General features: G+C 40.8%; 1 protein-coding gene across 1 annotated transcript in view; it reads left to right on the forward strand.

Annotated features, from left to right (window-relative positions):
- Positions 1–17,539, forward strand: part of LOC138171351 (zinc finger protein 585A-like) — a 73,167-nt gene that overhangs the window by 12,801 nt on the left and 42,827 nt on the right. The window contains 3 exon segments of the mRNA XM_069100791.1: positions 3,865–3,991; positions 4,712–4,807; positions 10,105–11,123. Coding sequence (XP_068956892.1) covers positions 3,865–3,991; positions 4,712–4,807; positions 10,105–11,123 — 1,242 coding nt within the window.

Here is a 17,539-nt window from a genome sequence, read left to right on the forward strand (position 1 = left end):
CCTTCCTTCCTTCCTTCCTTCCTTCCTTCCTTCCTTCCTTCCTTCCTTTTTCTTTCTTTTTCTCTTTCTTTCTTTCTCTCTCTCTTTTTCTCTTTCTCTCACTCTCTCTTCCTCCCTCTCTCTGTCCCTCCCTCCCTCTCCCTCTCTCTCCCTCCATCCCTCTCTCCCTTCTTTCCTTCTTTCTTTCCAATAGGCTATAGCTAGGAATACGTATTTAGAATTGCTGAGGGCTATGCTCCATGTTTCTAATTATTAACCATATCAGATGAACGGCTTAGAGGTGTGAGAGTGAAGCATGTGACTCAGGCTCATTGGAAAAGGGACAGTCCATGTGTGAGCTTTGGCTGACAGTGGAGGCGGCTTTGTGACAGTGCGAGGGGGGCTGGAGATGGGTTTCCACTCCAGCTCTCACCCTGGGGCCCCCCACAATCCTCCTTCTCCCTTCATTTCTTGCCTTTGCCCTCAGACTCCCCCTAGGCTGGCCAGACACTAAAGGGCATCCAGGTAGGAAGAGCTGCTGTACCTCCCATTGGGATGAGCTGAGGCTCAGCATATACAGTCCTGGTCAGATGGAGGACCCGACCATAGGCTCTCGCCCTCTGCCCGCTGTGCCACTGCACCCGCCAGGCCCTGGGGCCTTGCCACTGGCCTCACCAAGAAGCCCTTCAGTCTCTGGGGCATTGCTGTCCGACCTGTAGCTGACCTCTCTTCTGCATTATCTCCCCCCTTGGAGCGTGTGCTCCTTGAGAGCAGGGACTGCTGGGCCTTTTCTCTTTGTATCCCTAGCACTTGGCACATGGCAAGTGTTTCACAAACACTTTGTCATCCATCCATTCTCTGGGGCTAAACACAATCATTATGATTCCAGAGCGTTCATTTTAATTGTTTCTTGTTCTTTCAGTCCTTATGTTATTTCTTGTTATTTCAGTCCAGTGTTCATAGCCCTGGAGAACCTGAATCAGTTGCTTAATCTTCAGCCTGCCCTCATTTGATGCCCTCTAGCTTCCCTCCCTTTCTCAGCTAAACTCCTTTAAAGAGCTGTCAGTGCTCAGTCCCTGCACCCATTCTCTTCCTACTCTCTTCTGAATCCTCTACAGTCTGGCTTCTGAACTCATCACTGAGCTGAAAATGTTCCTCCAAACTTATTGCTATCTTTCAGTTGATAGACTGAATGGCCTTTCCTGAATTCTGCTGCCCCTGTGCCTCTCTGTAGCCTTTGATGCTGTTAACCACTTTTTCCTCCAGGATATCCTCTCCACTCTTGTTATTTTGTGACCCTGCTCTCTCCAGGTTCTCCTCTTTCCTGACTATTCCTTCTCAGTTTTCATCCATGTTACCCCCACCAACCTTAGGTGGTCCCACCGGGCTCTGTCCTGGGCCCTTTTCTCTTCTTTCTCTATCACGTTTCACTTGGTGATCTCGTCAGCTCCATGGATTCAGTTATCTTTGTGCTGATGAATCTCTATGCTGTAGTTTCTATTCTGAGCCTAGCCCCACCTGGCCATCCCATGGGTGATTTCATACTATGTGTCCTGTACACATCTCAAACTTGGCATGTTCGAAACAGAACTCATTTTCTTTCCCCCCAGACCTTCCTCTCTTCCAGATTTCCCTATTGCTGTGGAGGGGGCCACAATCTTCTCTCAGTCACCTGGGCTCAGAACCTTGATGACATCCCCAACTCCTCCCTCATTCTCATTCCACATATCCAGTCCATTGCCAAGACTGGTCTTTTCTACATCCACAACATCTCCTGCTTATCCCTCTTTCTCTCTATTCTCATAGCCAGCACACTAGTTCAGGCTCTCATCATCTCTCCTGGGCTATTGCACTGACCTCCTGACTGGTTTCCTCTTCTCCGGTCTCTCCCCGCTGCAGTCTGTCCTCCACCTGGCTGCTAAGATGTCTGTCCTAAAGCTCATGTCTGGCCGCATTATCCTTCTACTCACTAAACTCTAGAGGCTCCATCACCCTAGAATCAAGTCTAAAATCCTTTATTGGGTGCTATAAGAAATGATGAACAGGTTGACTTCAGAGAAACCTGGAAAGACTTACATGAACTGATGCTGATTGAGGGGAGCAGAACCAGGAGAACGTTGTATACAGTAACAGCCACAGATTTTGACTTAGCCCTTCTCAGCAATGCAAGGACCCAAAACAATTCCCAAGAACACATGGTGGAAAATGCCGGTCACATCCAGAGAGAGAACCGTGGAGTCGGAATGCAGAATGAAACAGACTGTTTTCTTTTTTGTTTTGTTTTCTTTCGTTTTCTTTTTCCTTCTCATGGCTTTTCCCACTTGTTATAATTCTTCTATGCAACATGACTAATGTGAAAATGTGTTTAATAGGAATGTATATGTAGAGCCCGTATCAGATAGCAAGCCATGTTGGGGAAGGAAGGGGGAGAAAATTTAAAACTTATGGAAGTAATTGTTGAAAACTAAATATAAATAATTTAATATTAAAAAAAATGAAGCCCTTCATGGGCATTTAAAGCTCTTATGCCTGGTGCTTTCTTGCACCTTCCTGCCCTCCACACTCTCCACAACCCAGCTCCACCACTCTGTTTACTTCTCACTCTCTCCTCCACTTCCCACCTCTGAGCCTTTGCAGAGACTGTCTCCCATGTTTGGAATGCTCTCTTTCCTCCCTTTCGTTCCTTAGAATCGCTGGCTTCCTTCAAGAGCCAGTTCAAAATGCATCTTCTGCAGGATGCTTTTCTTGATCCTCCAGACACTGTGCCTTCCCCTCCCAGGTTGTACCTTGGCTGTCCCTATTTATTTGCATGTTGGCTCTAAGGTTGGAATGTGAGTTCTTTGAGAGCAAAGACTGCAGTACCCATGTAAGCCACTCTTCTTTGGTGACATGCTTCAGAATGTAGTTTAAATTTAGGCATACAGTAGGTGTTCACTAAGTATTTGGAATGGAACTCTCTGAGGCCTGAACCTTTCGAGTTCCATTCCCTGCATCTTTCCTCCCAGTGCCATTTCAATCAATCAGTCAATTTATTAGATGTGCCAGTCACTGATGATACAGAGTCAAAAACAGTCCCTATGAAATAAGATACACAGGCAGTGGGGTATAGAAGTCTATTTTGACCTACAGGAAAATAGAAGGGGGAAGAGAAGGGGGGAGATGATAGAAGAGAGGGCAATTGGGGGAAGGAGTAATCAGAATGCATGGCTGTCTTGGGGTGGGGGGGAGGGGAGAGATGGGGAAAAAAATCTAGAAATCTTGTGGAAGTGAACATTGAAACTAAAAATTAATTAAAAAACAGAGAAAAGGTAAAAAAAAGAAATAACAAGTAGGATGCCTTCAGAAAGACTTACATGAACGGATACAAAGTGAAATGAACAGAACCAAGAGAATGGCATACACAGTAAGAATAATATTGTATGGCAATCAGTTGTGAATAGCCATTCTCAGCAATCCCATTCAGTGCAATTCCGAAGGACTAATCACGAGAACAGTGCTGTGCGCCTCCAGAGAAAGAACTGATGGCATCTGAATATAGTTTGAAATATATATTTTTTTACTTTATTATTTTTGGGTGGTTGTTTTTGGTCTGCCTTTTTTTTTTTCAATGTGGCTAATATGGAAATATTTTGTGTGACTACGTATGTATAATCTGTAACAAATTGCTTTCTCACAAAAGGGTAGAAGGAGGGAGGGAAGGAGAGACTTTAGAAAAAAATATATTTTTTAAGAGAATATTAAAATTTTGCATGTAATTTTGAAAAAGCAAAAATAAAAAATACCTATTTCATTCCTAAAAAAGAAACAGTTCCTACCCTTGAGGAGCTTATAGTCTGATGTCAGGTAGTTCTCAGGATGTGCCCACACATGTATTTGCTGTTTTAGGCACTGGTGACATTCAAGGATGTGGCCGTGGATTTCACCCAGGAGGAGTGGGGGCACTTGTGCCCTTCCCAGAAGGAGCTGTACAGGGACGTGATGCTGGAGAACTACAGGAACCTGGTCTGGCTGGGTAAGGATGCCCCCCAGGCCTCAGGACCTGCCCATTGGCAGTCTGTGCTTTCCTCTTTGGTATATGTTGTAGGGCATCTTGAGTGTCTATCATTACCTATCAAGCAGGGACCAGAGCTTCCTAATCCTTGCATGGTCAGGAGACAGGTACTCCAGCATGTCCCCTGTCATTTCTGTGATTGGAAATGGGTAGTTTCTGACGTCCCTGAGATGAAGTCAAAGATCATCTCCTAACGTCCCAGGGCAGCTGCCTGCAGATATGAAACATTGCTGTACTCTTAGCATGAATGGATTTTATTTACCACCAAAAATTGACCCCATGACCTGTTCCCCCTAGTTTCTAGGCACACAATTCTGTGTCCTTCAGGGGTCCCTGTCCTGCCCTTTGGGTCTTCCTAATATATCTTTTTGTTGTTGTTCAGTCATTCAGTCATGTCTGATTCTTCATGACTCCATGAACCATACTATCCATGAAGTTTTCTTGACAAAGATACTAGAGTGGTTTGCCATTTCCTTCTCTAGTGGGTTAGGGCAAATAACCCTTTTGTAACTTGCCCAGGGTCATACAACTAGTGTCTGAGGCCAGATTTGAACTCGTCTTCCTGACTCCAGGCCCAGTGCTTTATCTACTGGACCACCAAGATGCCTCTCCTAGTATGTCACCAAAGAGAGAAGGGACAGGGATTATATTCAAGGTGTCTCTCACATTTCCAATGAGCAGGACTTGCAGTTTCCAAACCAGATGTGATTTACCAGTTGGAGCAAATAGAAGGCCCTTGGGTGCCAGAGGGAGAGGCCCCAGCAGTCAGCTGTCCAGGTGAGTGAGGGAAAGCCAGGTAGGTTGGACCTTACAGACAACATCTTAGCTGGTCATTCTGGGGGCAGCACTTTTATTTTCATTTTTTTTAGCATTTTTTTTTTAAGTTCCAGATTCCCTTTCTGCATTCACTCCCCTATCCATTTTGAAGGCAAGAAATGTAATACTCGTTTTACATGAGCCGTGTTCCAAAAAACAAAATTATGCTTTATTCTGCTCTCAGAGTCCTTTGCTTCTCTGTCTGGAAGTGGAGAGCATTTTTCATCCTGAGTCCTTTGGAATTGTCTTATATCATTGTATTGCTGAGAATAGCTAAGCCGTTCACAGTTGATCGTCACACAGCATTGCTGTTGTTGAGGACAATGTTCTCCTGGTTCTGCTCCCCTCACTTTGCATCAGTTCATGTAAGGCTTCTCAGGTTTTCCTGAAGCCACACTTCTCATCATTTCTTTTCTGGCTTACACCACAATTTGTTCAGCCATTCCCCAATTGATGGGTATCCCTCAATTTTTAGTTCTTTGGCACCACAAATGAAGCTGCTATAAATATTTGGTACATATAGATGCCTTTCCTTTTCCTTTGATCTCTTTGGGATATGGGTGGTGTTGCTGGATCAGAGCGTATGGATAAGTTCTATGACCCTTTGGGCCTAGCATCAGATTATTCTCCAGAATGGTGCGTTAACGTCCCTATTTTTCCCCACTCCCTCCAGCATTTGTTGTTTTTCTTTTCTGCTAAGTTAGCCAATATAATATGTGTGAGATGGCACCCTAGAGTTATTTTAATTTGCATTTCTCTAATTATTAGTGATTTAAAGCATTTTGGTATGATTATTGATAGTCTTGATTTCTTCATCTGAAAATAGCCTTTTCATATCCTTTGACCATTTATCAATTGGTAAATCGCTACTATAAATTTAGTTTACTATATTTTTGAGAAATGAGACCTTTATCAAAAAGATTTAATGTAAAAAAATTTTTCTCAGTTTCCCGCTTTCCTTCTAATTTTGGCTACATTGGTTTTGTTTTTGCTTCAGTTGTTCATGCATTTCAGTCACATCTGACCCTTTGTGACCCCATTTGGGTTTTTATTGGCAAAGATACTGGAATAGTTTACCATGTCCTTCTCCAGCTCATTTTACAGATGAGGAAACGGAGGCAAACAGGGTAAAGTGACTTGCCCAGGCTCACACAGCTGGGAAGTGTCTGAGGCCAGATTTAAACTCAGGAAGAGGAGTCTTCCTGACTCCACGCCTGTTGCTCTAACCACTGCACCACCTACTTGCCCCTTTGTGCAAAAACTTTTAAATTTCATGTGATCATAATTAACCATCTTATCTCCTGTGATCCTTGTTATCTCATGTCTGGTCACAAAATCTTCCATTGTCCATAGATGTCACAGGTAATTTTTTCCATGCTCCCCTTGTAAAGTTATTACCCTTTGTGTCTAAATTATGTACCCAATTTCATCTTATCTTGGTATATGGTATAAGATGTTAGTCTATTCCTAGTTTCTGCCAAACTGTTTTCTAGTTTTCCCAGCAATTTTTGTTGAATAGTGAGTTCTTGCCCCCAAAGCTTGGATCTTTCCGTTTATCAAACACTAGATTACTGTGGTCATTTAGTACTATGTATCATATATCTAGTCTATTCCAGTGATTCACCACTCCATTATTAGCCAGAACCAGATTGTTTTAATGATTACTGCTTTGCAATACACTTTTCTTTCACTTTTAAAAATTGATTCCCTTGATATTCTTGACCTTTTGTTCTTCTAGATGAATTTTGTTATTTTTTCTAGCTCTATAAAATAATTCTTTGGTAGTTTGATTACTATGGCACTGAATAAGTAAATTAATTTAGGTGGTGTTGACGTTATTATATTGGCTCATCCTGCCCATGAGCAATTAATATTCCTTTAATTGTTTAGATCTGTCTTAATTTGTGTGAAAAGTGTTTTGTGATTGTGTTCATATAATCCCGGGTTTATCTCGGCAGGTAGACACCCAAGTATTTTGTACTGTGAGCAGTCATTTAAATGGAATTTCTCTATCTCTTCCTGCTGAATTTTGGTGGTAATATATAGAAATGCTAATGATTTATGTGAATTTATTTTATATCTCACGACTTTGCTAAAGTTGTTGCTTGTTTCAACTAGTTTTTTAGTTGATTTTCTAGGATTCTCTAAGTAGGGAGGGAGGGTTCAAGGAGATCAAGAAGGACTTTGTGTAAAAAGTAATTATAACTATGAGTTGAAGGAGGAGAGAACTTCTGTGAGGATGGAGAACTGGGGGCATCATGGAGTATCTTGTACCAGGCACAGGGAGAAGGCCTATCTGGCTGGACCCTCCTGAGAGGCACATGCAGTAGATAGAAGGGGAGGCTGGAGCAGGTTATGAAGGACTTGAAGTACCAGGCAGAGGAGATTGTATTAGATGATTTTATTTCTGTTTGAATCTATAGTTATTAAGAACTTAACTGTTAAACATCAGGATAGTTTCTTAATTTTCTTTTACAGTGTATTTATACATTAATTTCAGTGTAGGTCTCCAGCAAGATTTTGTCCTTGCCATTAATTCCTATTCTAGTTTCCTATTACTAGTCACAGTTAGTGTATCTTTGTCTTTTCTGTTTCCAGGGGGGGGGGTCCCTGGGCCTTACGTTCTTTCCTTATTTTCTTTATTCCTCACCTTTTTCAAACTTAATAGCATCATAGGATTTGTCATCTTCTTTTGTTGTCTAGACCAGTAGGAAACTCATAGTGTAGAAAGTCCTATCACCATTGCAAGTTTTTTTTTTAAGCAGTTGGGGTTAAGTAACTTGCTCAAGGTTACATGGCCAGTATTTTTTGTGTGGGTGTTAAGTATCTGAGGCCAGAACCGATCCCAGGTCCTCCGGGCCGTGCTCTTACTCACTGTGCCACCTAGCCGCTCCTACCATTGCAAGTTTTGTAACTTATGGTCTTAAAAGGAAGAAAACCATTCATATTCTTTAACCATCTGTCCATTGTGTACTGGGAATTGCTATTTACATTTTTATTGATTCCTTGTATCTCCCCTTGGGCACCTGCAGCCTTTGAGGCCATGGGTTGACTGCTTGACTTTTCTGTCTTAGGCAACTTGCTAAGGTTATAATCTTCTTTGACTAAATCACAGAATCTTGAGATAAGTGATACAAAGTTTTTATCTGACATTGGGGTCATCAATATTTTTCTTTTAATTTTTTTGTTTTGTTTCCCAAAACTCTCTTATTTAATGTGTCTAGTCAGTCAAGTCTGTCTTGTACCGAGTACTGCCTCCTCCTTGTTGAATAGGGAAAATAAAGTCATTTCCCCATCACAGCTGAACACTATCTTTTTAATGTGTATATTTATTTTAACAAAATAACAACCCAAATTGCCTGTTGGCTTCCATATTCCTATCTGGGTTTTTTTGGTGTGTGTATTTTCTAAGGTGTTGTTACCAATGGAATTGGGCTTAATGGAGTTGTAATCCAAGGAAATTTTCTGATTCTGCTGTCTTCTCTATTCCTTCATAGGTCCTTTCCCTTGGTTCTTAGATCAAATAATTCTAAGCCTTCTTTATTTCTCTTTATTCTTAAATGAAAATTCGAAGCCCCAGCAAAAGTGTTGTATGTCATTATGGGTTGAATCCTAATCACCTCATTATACATGTGGGTTTTGCCCAGCTAATTTCTGTTACCAAAAGACTACCATGAATATCATTATGGAACTTTTTTTTCCTTTCCATAATATCCATGGCATCATGCATATTTGGGATAGAGTTTGTTGAGTGGCACCCTAGGATGCTAGGATGGCTTACAGTGGGTCATGACTACTCTGAGGCAAACAGTGGCAGAAGAGAGTGGGCAGAGGCAGCTGGGGATTGAGGGTTTCAGACAGAGGGTCTGCTGTAGCAGCTGTCATGTCGCTGGTGGGCCGGTGGGGTGAGAGAGCATGGACAAGGAGCAGAGAATGAGACTGGATGAAGAAGGTCAGTTCTAACTAAGCAGCAGCAGTATGCTTGCTGGAGAGTTTTCTGCACTCTTCTGGCTAGAACTGGACACAGTTTAAACCTTAAATGTACCAGTCATGGAATCAGAGACAGTCCTAGCAGAGAGGAGTCATGGGCTTCACTTGTGATTTAGACTTGCTTCTGTGATTACTGTGAAAAAGGGCATATACTTTTTTGTTTGGTGGACTGAAAGTTGCTGCTTTGCAGAGATAGCGAGCTCATTTACTGCTCTACCAGTCATAGAACAACTTGCCTGTCAGTCCAAAGTTCCACCAACAGTTGCTTTTCTGTCTTTGGGAAAAAAATCCATTTGGCAATTTGATGGGTGGTAGGAAACTCAGACTTGTTTTTTAAAGGGAGAGAAGGGAATAAACATTTATAAAGTGCCTACTATGTGCCAGGCACTATTATAAGCACTTTGCAGATATTATTTGTCCTCACAACACCCCTGCAAGAAGTAGTATTATCACTCCCATTTGACAGTTGAGGAAACCAAGGGAAATGGAAGTTAAGTGATTTGAACATTTCTCTGATTATTAGAGAATATCAACAAATTTTCAGATTTGTGTTTCTTCAAAGAATTGGATTTAGGTTTCAGTAGCCTTCTGGTGTTCTCTCTGCCTCAAATGTCTCCTCACTCCAGGCCATTCTCCACTTAGGTGTCCACCTGATCTTCCTGAAACACAGTCATCCCCTTTTCATCAAAGTCTAGTGGATCCCTTTACCTCTGGCATCAAATATGAAATCCTCCTTTTGTCTGTTCAAGTTCTGGCCCCTGCCTACTTTTCTAGTCTGATATCTTACTCCCTTCTCCGTTCTCTGTGATCCAGTGACACCGGCCTCCTGCCTGTTTTTCCCTGCAGTATCCTTTCTTAGGACTCTGCCTTCCATGTCTGGATTCTCGCCCTTCTCATATTGGTCTCCTGGCTTCATTCAGGTCCCAGCTAAAACCTTATCTTCTTCAGTAAGCCTTTCCTTAATTTCCCCCTTAATACTTGTGCCTCTCTCAGTAATTACCAGCACTTAGCATAGTGTATATGACACATTGTAAATACATAAGAAATGCTTGTAGGTTTGACTTGACTAAGTGACACTTTCCATGTTTAGAAAATAAGGAACTGACATATTTACCTTACAGGGTTATTCTGAGGATCAGCATGAAAGTCATATTAACTATTCTATATTTTAGTATTTGGCAGTAATTTTTCTTGATGGAGATAGAAGATACTATCATAGGTATAATGGCAAAATCAGAAATATTTACACTTTTAAAATTTTCTTTCAGATTTTGAGACTAGACTTGAAACCAAGCTGACCACTCCAGAACTGGACATTTCTTTGGAGGTACCATCCCAGGAAAAATTCTCAAACAGTCCTTGTGTCTTCAGATTGGGAGAAGACTTGGAATGTGATGCCCTGCTGGGAAGGCATCAGAACAATGAGGAGAAATCTTATGAATGTAATGAATGTGTAAAATCCTTCTACCAGAACACACAACTTCCTGAGCCTCAGAAAATTCATACTGGAGAGAAATCTTATGTATGTAACGAATGTGGGAAAGCCTTCCACCATCGTCCATCTCTTACTCAACATTGGAAGATTCATACTGGAGAGAAACCTTATAAATGTATGGAATGTGGGAAGGCCTTCCCTCAGAGGGCAGGACTTAATCAGCATAAGAAAACTCATACCAGAGAGAAACCTTACATGTGTAAGGAATGTGGGAAAGCCTTTCACCAGAGCACGGCACTCACTCTGCATCAGAGAGTTCATACTGGAGAGAAACCTTATGAATGTACAGAATGTGGGAAGGCCTTCCATCAAAGGACAGGACTTAATCAACATCAGAAAATTCATACTGGAGAGAAAACTTATGTATGTAGTGAATGTGGAAAGGCCTTCCACCAGAGCCCAACTCTTACTCGACATAGGAGGATTCATACTGGAGAGAAACCTCATGTATGTAAGGTATGTGGGAAGGCCTTCCACCAGAGCACAGCACTTACTCAACACCAGAGGATTCATACTGGAGAGAGACCTTATGAATGTACTAAATGTGGAAAATCCTTCAACTGCAACTCATACCTTATTTCCCATTATAGAATTCATATTGATGACAGACCATATGAATGTAAGGAATGTGGGAAGGCCTTCCGCCGGAGCACACAGCTTACTCGACATCGGAGAATTCATACTGGTGAGAAGCCTTATGAGTGTAATGAATGTGGAAAAGCTTTCTATCGGCGGTCAGGACTTACTGGACATCAGAAAATTCATACTCGAGAAAAACCTTTTGGAATCAAATGAATGTAAGAAAGTCCCTAGAACCCAGCACTTACTTGAATCAGACACTGAAGAGAAACATTATAAACATAATGAATGTGGAAATTCCTTCTGCCATATGATAGGACTTATATGACGTCCGAGAACTCTTACTGGACCTAAAGAATGTAACCTTTGCAGGAAGGCCTTCCTCAAGAGTAAAGAACTTACTCAGCACCAACAGAATCACACTGGAAAGAAACTATAAATCCCAAGTCTTCTGAAGTGATTAATGCGTGTGTGAACATTCACTTTGCTGAAAGATTTAGAATCAAACTAAAAAGGAACACAATAGAAGAAGAAAACTCCAAGTTTCCCACAATGGCTCTTTCTTATTTTTTTAAAAGGAAGACTATATAAAACTATTTATTGACCACTCTTAACCAGTATTTGCAATAAACTAAATAATATATAATTGTATAACATTAGAGTGACTGAAAATTATTGTCTTTACTCTTAATGAACCAAGTTACCCAAATGCTAAAATGTCTGATTATCCATGTTTAAGGGATGGGTTGGGGTAAAGAAAGAAAAAGGTCCACATCAGTAGTATAGAAGACTAGACAGACTGGTGTGTTTACTTAGCCATTTGTGCCCCTGGTTATTAAAATACACCTTTTTCCCCCCTCAAATGCTGGCCTTTATCAGCAAAATATTACAGTTCCAGCAGGTAGGGATATCACTACATGATAAAGAAAAGACTTGGATAGATGTTTCAGTTGTATCTGACTCTTCATGACCTTATTTGGGGATTTCTTGGCAAAGCTACTGGTTTGTCATTTCCTTAATTTTACAGAGGAGGAAACAGAGACAAATAGGGGTAAGTGACTTAACCCAGGGTCACACAGCTAGTAAGTGTCTGAGACTAAATTTGAACTTAGGTGTTCCTGACTCCAGACCTTGTACTCTATCCACTTTGCCAGCTAGTTGGCAGTAAAAGATATAACAGCCCCACTTTCCAAAACATGAAGTAAAAGTTTTCCTATTTGAAAATCAAGACTAAAATGGTTCAATTTTAAAGTCTAAGGTAAATATTAAAGTATTTTCAGATTCTGGCATCACTTACCTATGTTTAACCTAAGATTGAAAACTTTCAAAGAAGGACAATATCACTAAGTTGAGAACTAGAACTCAGGGGTTTGGTGAATAAGCATGCCTACATTGTCAAAACTATAAATAAAAAAGGTCAGCCCCTCTCCCCAACTTCACACACACACACACACACACACATACGCCATACATACACCTCTATCAGGATTACGATCAGTGTGTCTTTGGGAAGAAAAAAATCTGTCTTTGGTCTCTTTTTGAGAAATTCTGAGCTGGTTTCACAATTTGAGGCCACATGAAATATGTCCATTACCACCTCCATAGAGTCCGTACATACAGCTCTGAATATTTGTGCATTCGTGAATACTCCAGGGTGGTGTCAGCGTGCTTAAAAATTATCTTGTTTTGCCAAAAAAGCAGTTGGTTATCTGTAGAAATTTCAGGATAGCTAGCTTATTTTCTGGGGCTTGGGGGAAATTTGTTCCTATGTTCCCTATAACTGAAAAAATGACTGCCTGAAGCAACCTGTAGATAGCTACAAAATGTAATTTTATAAATTGGTTTCAATTAAGTGCCACAATTCTACATAGACCCCAAATTCAGTGCCAAGTAGCTATAGGCAGACACTTGGGTGCCACAGTAATGACCACAAGAGGTATTAATAGTTAAAAGAAACACATCACTAAGGGGACAAAGTTAATTCCATAGTACCAGGTACTCTCTTCTGTGACAAATGAGTAAATGCAAAGTTTGTATTAACTTGTTCAGTTAGCATCAACACCAGTGCTGGTGATACAAAATGAGATGAAAACCTACTTTAAAATACTTATCAAATTCAATTCTTATATTTATATGTAGGTATGTGGATAGCTAGATGGAGATGATCGCTAAACAGACAAATAGATGGATAGATGAATGAACAATGAAAGCATTTACTCTGCTTCATCTGGATGGAAATACCTGGCAATTATATGTCATGCAAAGCAATGACTGAGGACACTTCTTGTTTGTTTCTTTTGCCAAGACCAAGTCTCCCTCCTCAGAATCTTCCCACTTTACAAAAACTAATTCTTTTCGTAAAGTGGGAAGATTCTGAGGAGGGAGACTGTGGTGCCATTTATTCTCTCTGGGTCACAACCTCAAGGAAAACTCTTGGTTTGCCACCATACTCCTTTATTATTTTACTTAGGGATGCACTATTGGGTAAAGATTTTTGGAAGTCACCTTTTTCTTTACTTTCTGAGAATCAAGAAATGCTTCAATTGAATCTTTTCTTTCCCCCCATATTGTCAGCATCTGGAAATCCTTTCCATTTTAAGAAATATTTAACTTTCTCATTCACCATTCATTAGTTCATCATTTTCCCCACAAATTCCTCTGGGTCTGCTTCCTCCAAGTATTTACTCTTGCCTTTCTGTGTCCCACTTCCTTTTATTTTTTTTCCCAGTGTTGCTTTGTATAAGTTAATATGTATATATTTTTTTTGCAGACTAGAGCTTTTCCCACTAGCTGAGCTGAGGATTCCCGCCTATCCTTCATACACTGTAGTACTGCTGGTGAAGGGAAAGGAAAATCGAGGTTTGGTATGACATGGTAGCTGTTGCTGGCATATTGTTCCCCACTGCCTATGGTGGTGATTGAAAAGGTAGTATTCTTTGATTGAAAAGGGGCATGGTGACTTTCCCAATATTTTTTCAGTTATTTAGATCTTCAGTTGTGTAAAGAGTGATTTGTATTGTGTTCATATATTTCCTTTGTCTTGGCGATCTTTTTAGACTCCTAAGTATTTTCTATGGTAGTTATTTTAAATAGAATCTATCTCTTTCTGCTGGATATTTTTTGGTAACCTACAAAAATAGTGGTGGTTTCCGTGGGTTTATTTTATATCCTGACCCTTCTCTGAAGTTGTTGATTGCTTAAATTAAATTCTCTAGTTAAACCATTTACAAAAATGATCATTTCATCTCTTCGTATATGCTTAGTTCATTGGTTTCTTTAGCTTGTCATCAGTATAAGCTAGCATTTCTAGCACAGTATTACAGAGTAATGGGAACAATGGATAGCCTTGCTTTACCTTTTTTATATTAATGGAAAAGCATCTATCCCCATTACAGAAGATGCTTCTTGTGTTTCAGCAGCCTTACTTATAACTTTAAGGACAGTTCCCATTTTTTCCCCTGTGTTTTTAACAGGAATTAGTGGTTTTTTTTGTCAAGTTTTTTTCTGTATCTATTGCAATGTGGGTTTTTTTTGTTATTAATATGGACAGTTATGTTCATAGCTTTCCTTATAATGAAGTAGCTTTTCATTCCTGTTATAAATCCAGGTCACGGTGTATGATTTTTGTGATATTTTGCTTCTCCCTCCTTGCTAATATTTTACATCTATATGATTCTGGATTTTGGTAGAGGTGGGGAGGAGAGCTCATTTATGACTTGTTTAATTTCTTTTCCTGAGATTGTATTACTCTAAGTATCCTATTTCTTACTCTATTGATATGAACATTTTACATTTTTGTAAGTATCCATTTCATTTTGCCTTCATTTCCAAACTGAATTAATTCTCTTCCCTGTAAAGCCTCTCTTCCTACAAACTTCCTGATTTCTTCAGGACGTGTTCCCATCCTCTCAGGCATTACCTTGGAGTCTTCCTTGACTCGTTCCTCTTCCTCATGCCCCGCCCCCATCCCATCAATTTCCAGTCTTGTCTGTTTCACCTCAACAACATGTTTTGTCAGTTGCCATCTCTTTGCTCATGTGGCCCTTGCCCTGGTTCAGATGCTCATCTTGTCTCTTGACTCATCTCTCAGCTTCCAGTTTCTCTCCTCTCAAATTCACCTTTCCCACAGCTGCTAAGATGATTCCCTGTAAAAACATGGGGGAGCATGCAGCAAGCCTCTTTTCAAAATCTTTAAGTTCCTTATGGCCTCTAGGGGAAAGTATGAACTCCAGGGGCGGCCAGGTGGCGTAGTGCGTAAGAGCGCCAGCCCTGGCGTTGGGAGACCCAGGATCGGTTCCGGCCTCAGATGCTTGGCAGCCACACAAAAAATAACTGGCCGTGTAACCTTGAGCAAGTTACTTAAACCCAATTGCTTATATAAAAAAAAAAAGTAAACTCCTCAGCCTGAAATTTAAGACTCTCCCCAGTCTAGCTCAAACATGTCTTTCCAGATTCATTTCCCATGACTCCCCTTTACCGACTCTATATCCCAGCCAAACTGGACTAGGAGGTGTTTTCTGATCTTATTGTCCCATCTCCGACCTCCTTTCATTGCTATCTCTCTTCATGCCTTCTTTTTTCTTTTCTGACACATGTAAAACAGAAGCTCCTCGAGGACAGACACTGCTTTGTTTCTATTCCATCCCCAGTGTGTAGGAAAGTACCTTGCACGTATTAGGTACTTCATTTGTGTTTGTTGAATTGCATGCTAGGTTCAGTCCATGAACTTCCTCTAATCTCTCTCATTACAGTGACCGTAAGCATGGGTTTAGACAAGACTGGGCCACTCTCTCTACTCTCTGCTTTTTCCTCACCAGGGCTGACAGCTGAGGTTCTGAATTTCCCCAGAGCAAGACCATGGTCATTGTACTCCTGCCTGCCAGGGCTCACCTGGTAAGTGGGAGGGTTTGTTTTTTTTTTTTAGTAATTTCTGAGATTTCTAATTAGAAATATGTTTCCTTCTATTATCCTATGACCCAAGAAACTGGGCCCATTGGGAATGAAGTCCCCATCAACAACCATGTGTCTATGGCTGGAGCAGAAGCTAATTCAGCAGTTTGTGCAGGGTCCTCTTGGGATTGCCTTCTCCTGCAGAACCGCTATAAGAACATCCGCTGCTCTCCTTGCTTCATGCAGGAAATGTAGATGTTGGCTCAGCCAAGCCATGCACAGCTAGTATAGAGGTGGGGGGAGAGGTTGTGGGCTGAAAACATGCTGAGTTTTGATGGGGTTTCAGGCCTATGTTAGAGATTCCACTACTGACCCAAGGCTGCAAAGACTAGCCCAGAATACTTCTCAAAAAGTGTCAAATGCTGATTCCGTTCAGCCATGAGAAGGAAATAAAGGAGGATTTCAGGGGCAGAGCCAAGATGATGGGGTAGAGAAAGCACTACAGCCAAGTTCTCCCAATATTCCCCTCCAAACAACTTGAAAATAAGGCATCAAATTGAATTCTGGTGTGGCAGAGCCAACAAAAGGTCAAAGTGAGAAATTTTTTCAGGTCAAGACAACTTAGGAAGTTGGCAGGAGAGAGAGGCCTGTGACACTGGGTGGGAACTGGCCAAGAGCTCATGTGGCATCAGCACCAGCAGTGGGCCTTGGAGGCAGAAGCAGCCGCAGCAGCAGCAGCAGCTTTGGGAGCTCTCAGCCCAGAACAGTAAAGGACATTGGACAACTGGTAAGAGAGATTAAAGGGGACCCCTGTGTAAGCCTGGGTGCATGACCCAGAGCTATTTGACAACTTCATTGCCCATATGCCATTCTGGGTTGTAGCTCAGGGCAGAGAGGAGTGCTTGCAGTCACAGGGAAACAGGGGTCCTTCCTAGATAAGGACCAGAACACAGACAAGGAGAGCAGAGATCACATCTCTTCACAGATCACACCATTTTGGAAGCATTGAAAACTTCCAGACCCCTAGAATTGCTCTGAAAACCACAGTGTGAAAAAGCCCAAAACTTCAGACAGTACCCTCCATGCTGGGAGCAGAGGCTAACTTTAACATAAAGTTCAAAATAAAAAAATAGGCCAGAAAAATGAACAAACAACTACAAAAATAGAATCTAACCATAAAAAGCTATTATGGCGACATGGATGATCAAGACACAAACTCAGAAGACAACAACAGCGTCAAAACAGCTCCAAGCAAAGCCTCAAAGAAAAAACGTGAATTGGACACAAGAAGAGCTAAAAATTATTTTAAAAATCAAATAAGCATGGTAATGGACAAATTGGGGAAAGACGTAATGCAAGAAAATTATGAAAAGAGAACAGCTTGGCAAAAGAAGCACCAAAAAATACTGAAGAAAATACCTTAGAAAACAGATTTGGCCAAATGATAAAAGAGGTATAAAATTTCACCAATAAAAATAGCTGCTGAAAAAGCAGAATTAGCCAAGTTAAAAAAGAGGTAGAAAACTCACTGAAGAAAATTCCCTAAAAATTAGAATTGAGCAAGTGGAAGCAAATGACTCCGTGAGACATCAAGAAACAATAAAACAAGATTAAAAGAATGACAAAAATTGAATAAAATGTGAAATATTTTATTGGAAAAACAACTGACCTGGAAAATAGATTGAGGAGAGATTATTTAGGAATTATTAGACTGTATGAAAGTCATTGTAAAAGAAAAA

This window comes from Petaurus breviceps, unplaced genomic scaffold (genome assembly GCF_028583685.1).
Source record: "Petaurus breviceps papuanus isolate PSGF00001 unplaced genomic scaffold, PetGlider_PUasm1.0 428, whole genome shotgun sequence".
Taxonomy (NCBI): domain Eukaryota; kingdom Metazoa; phylum Chordata; class Mammalia; order Diprotodontia; family Petauridae; genus Petaurus; species Petaurus breviceps.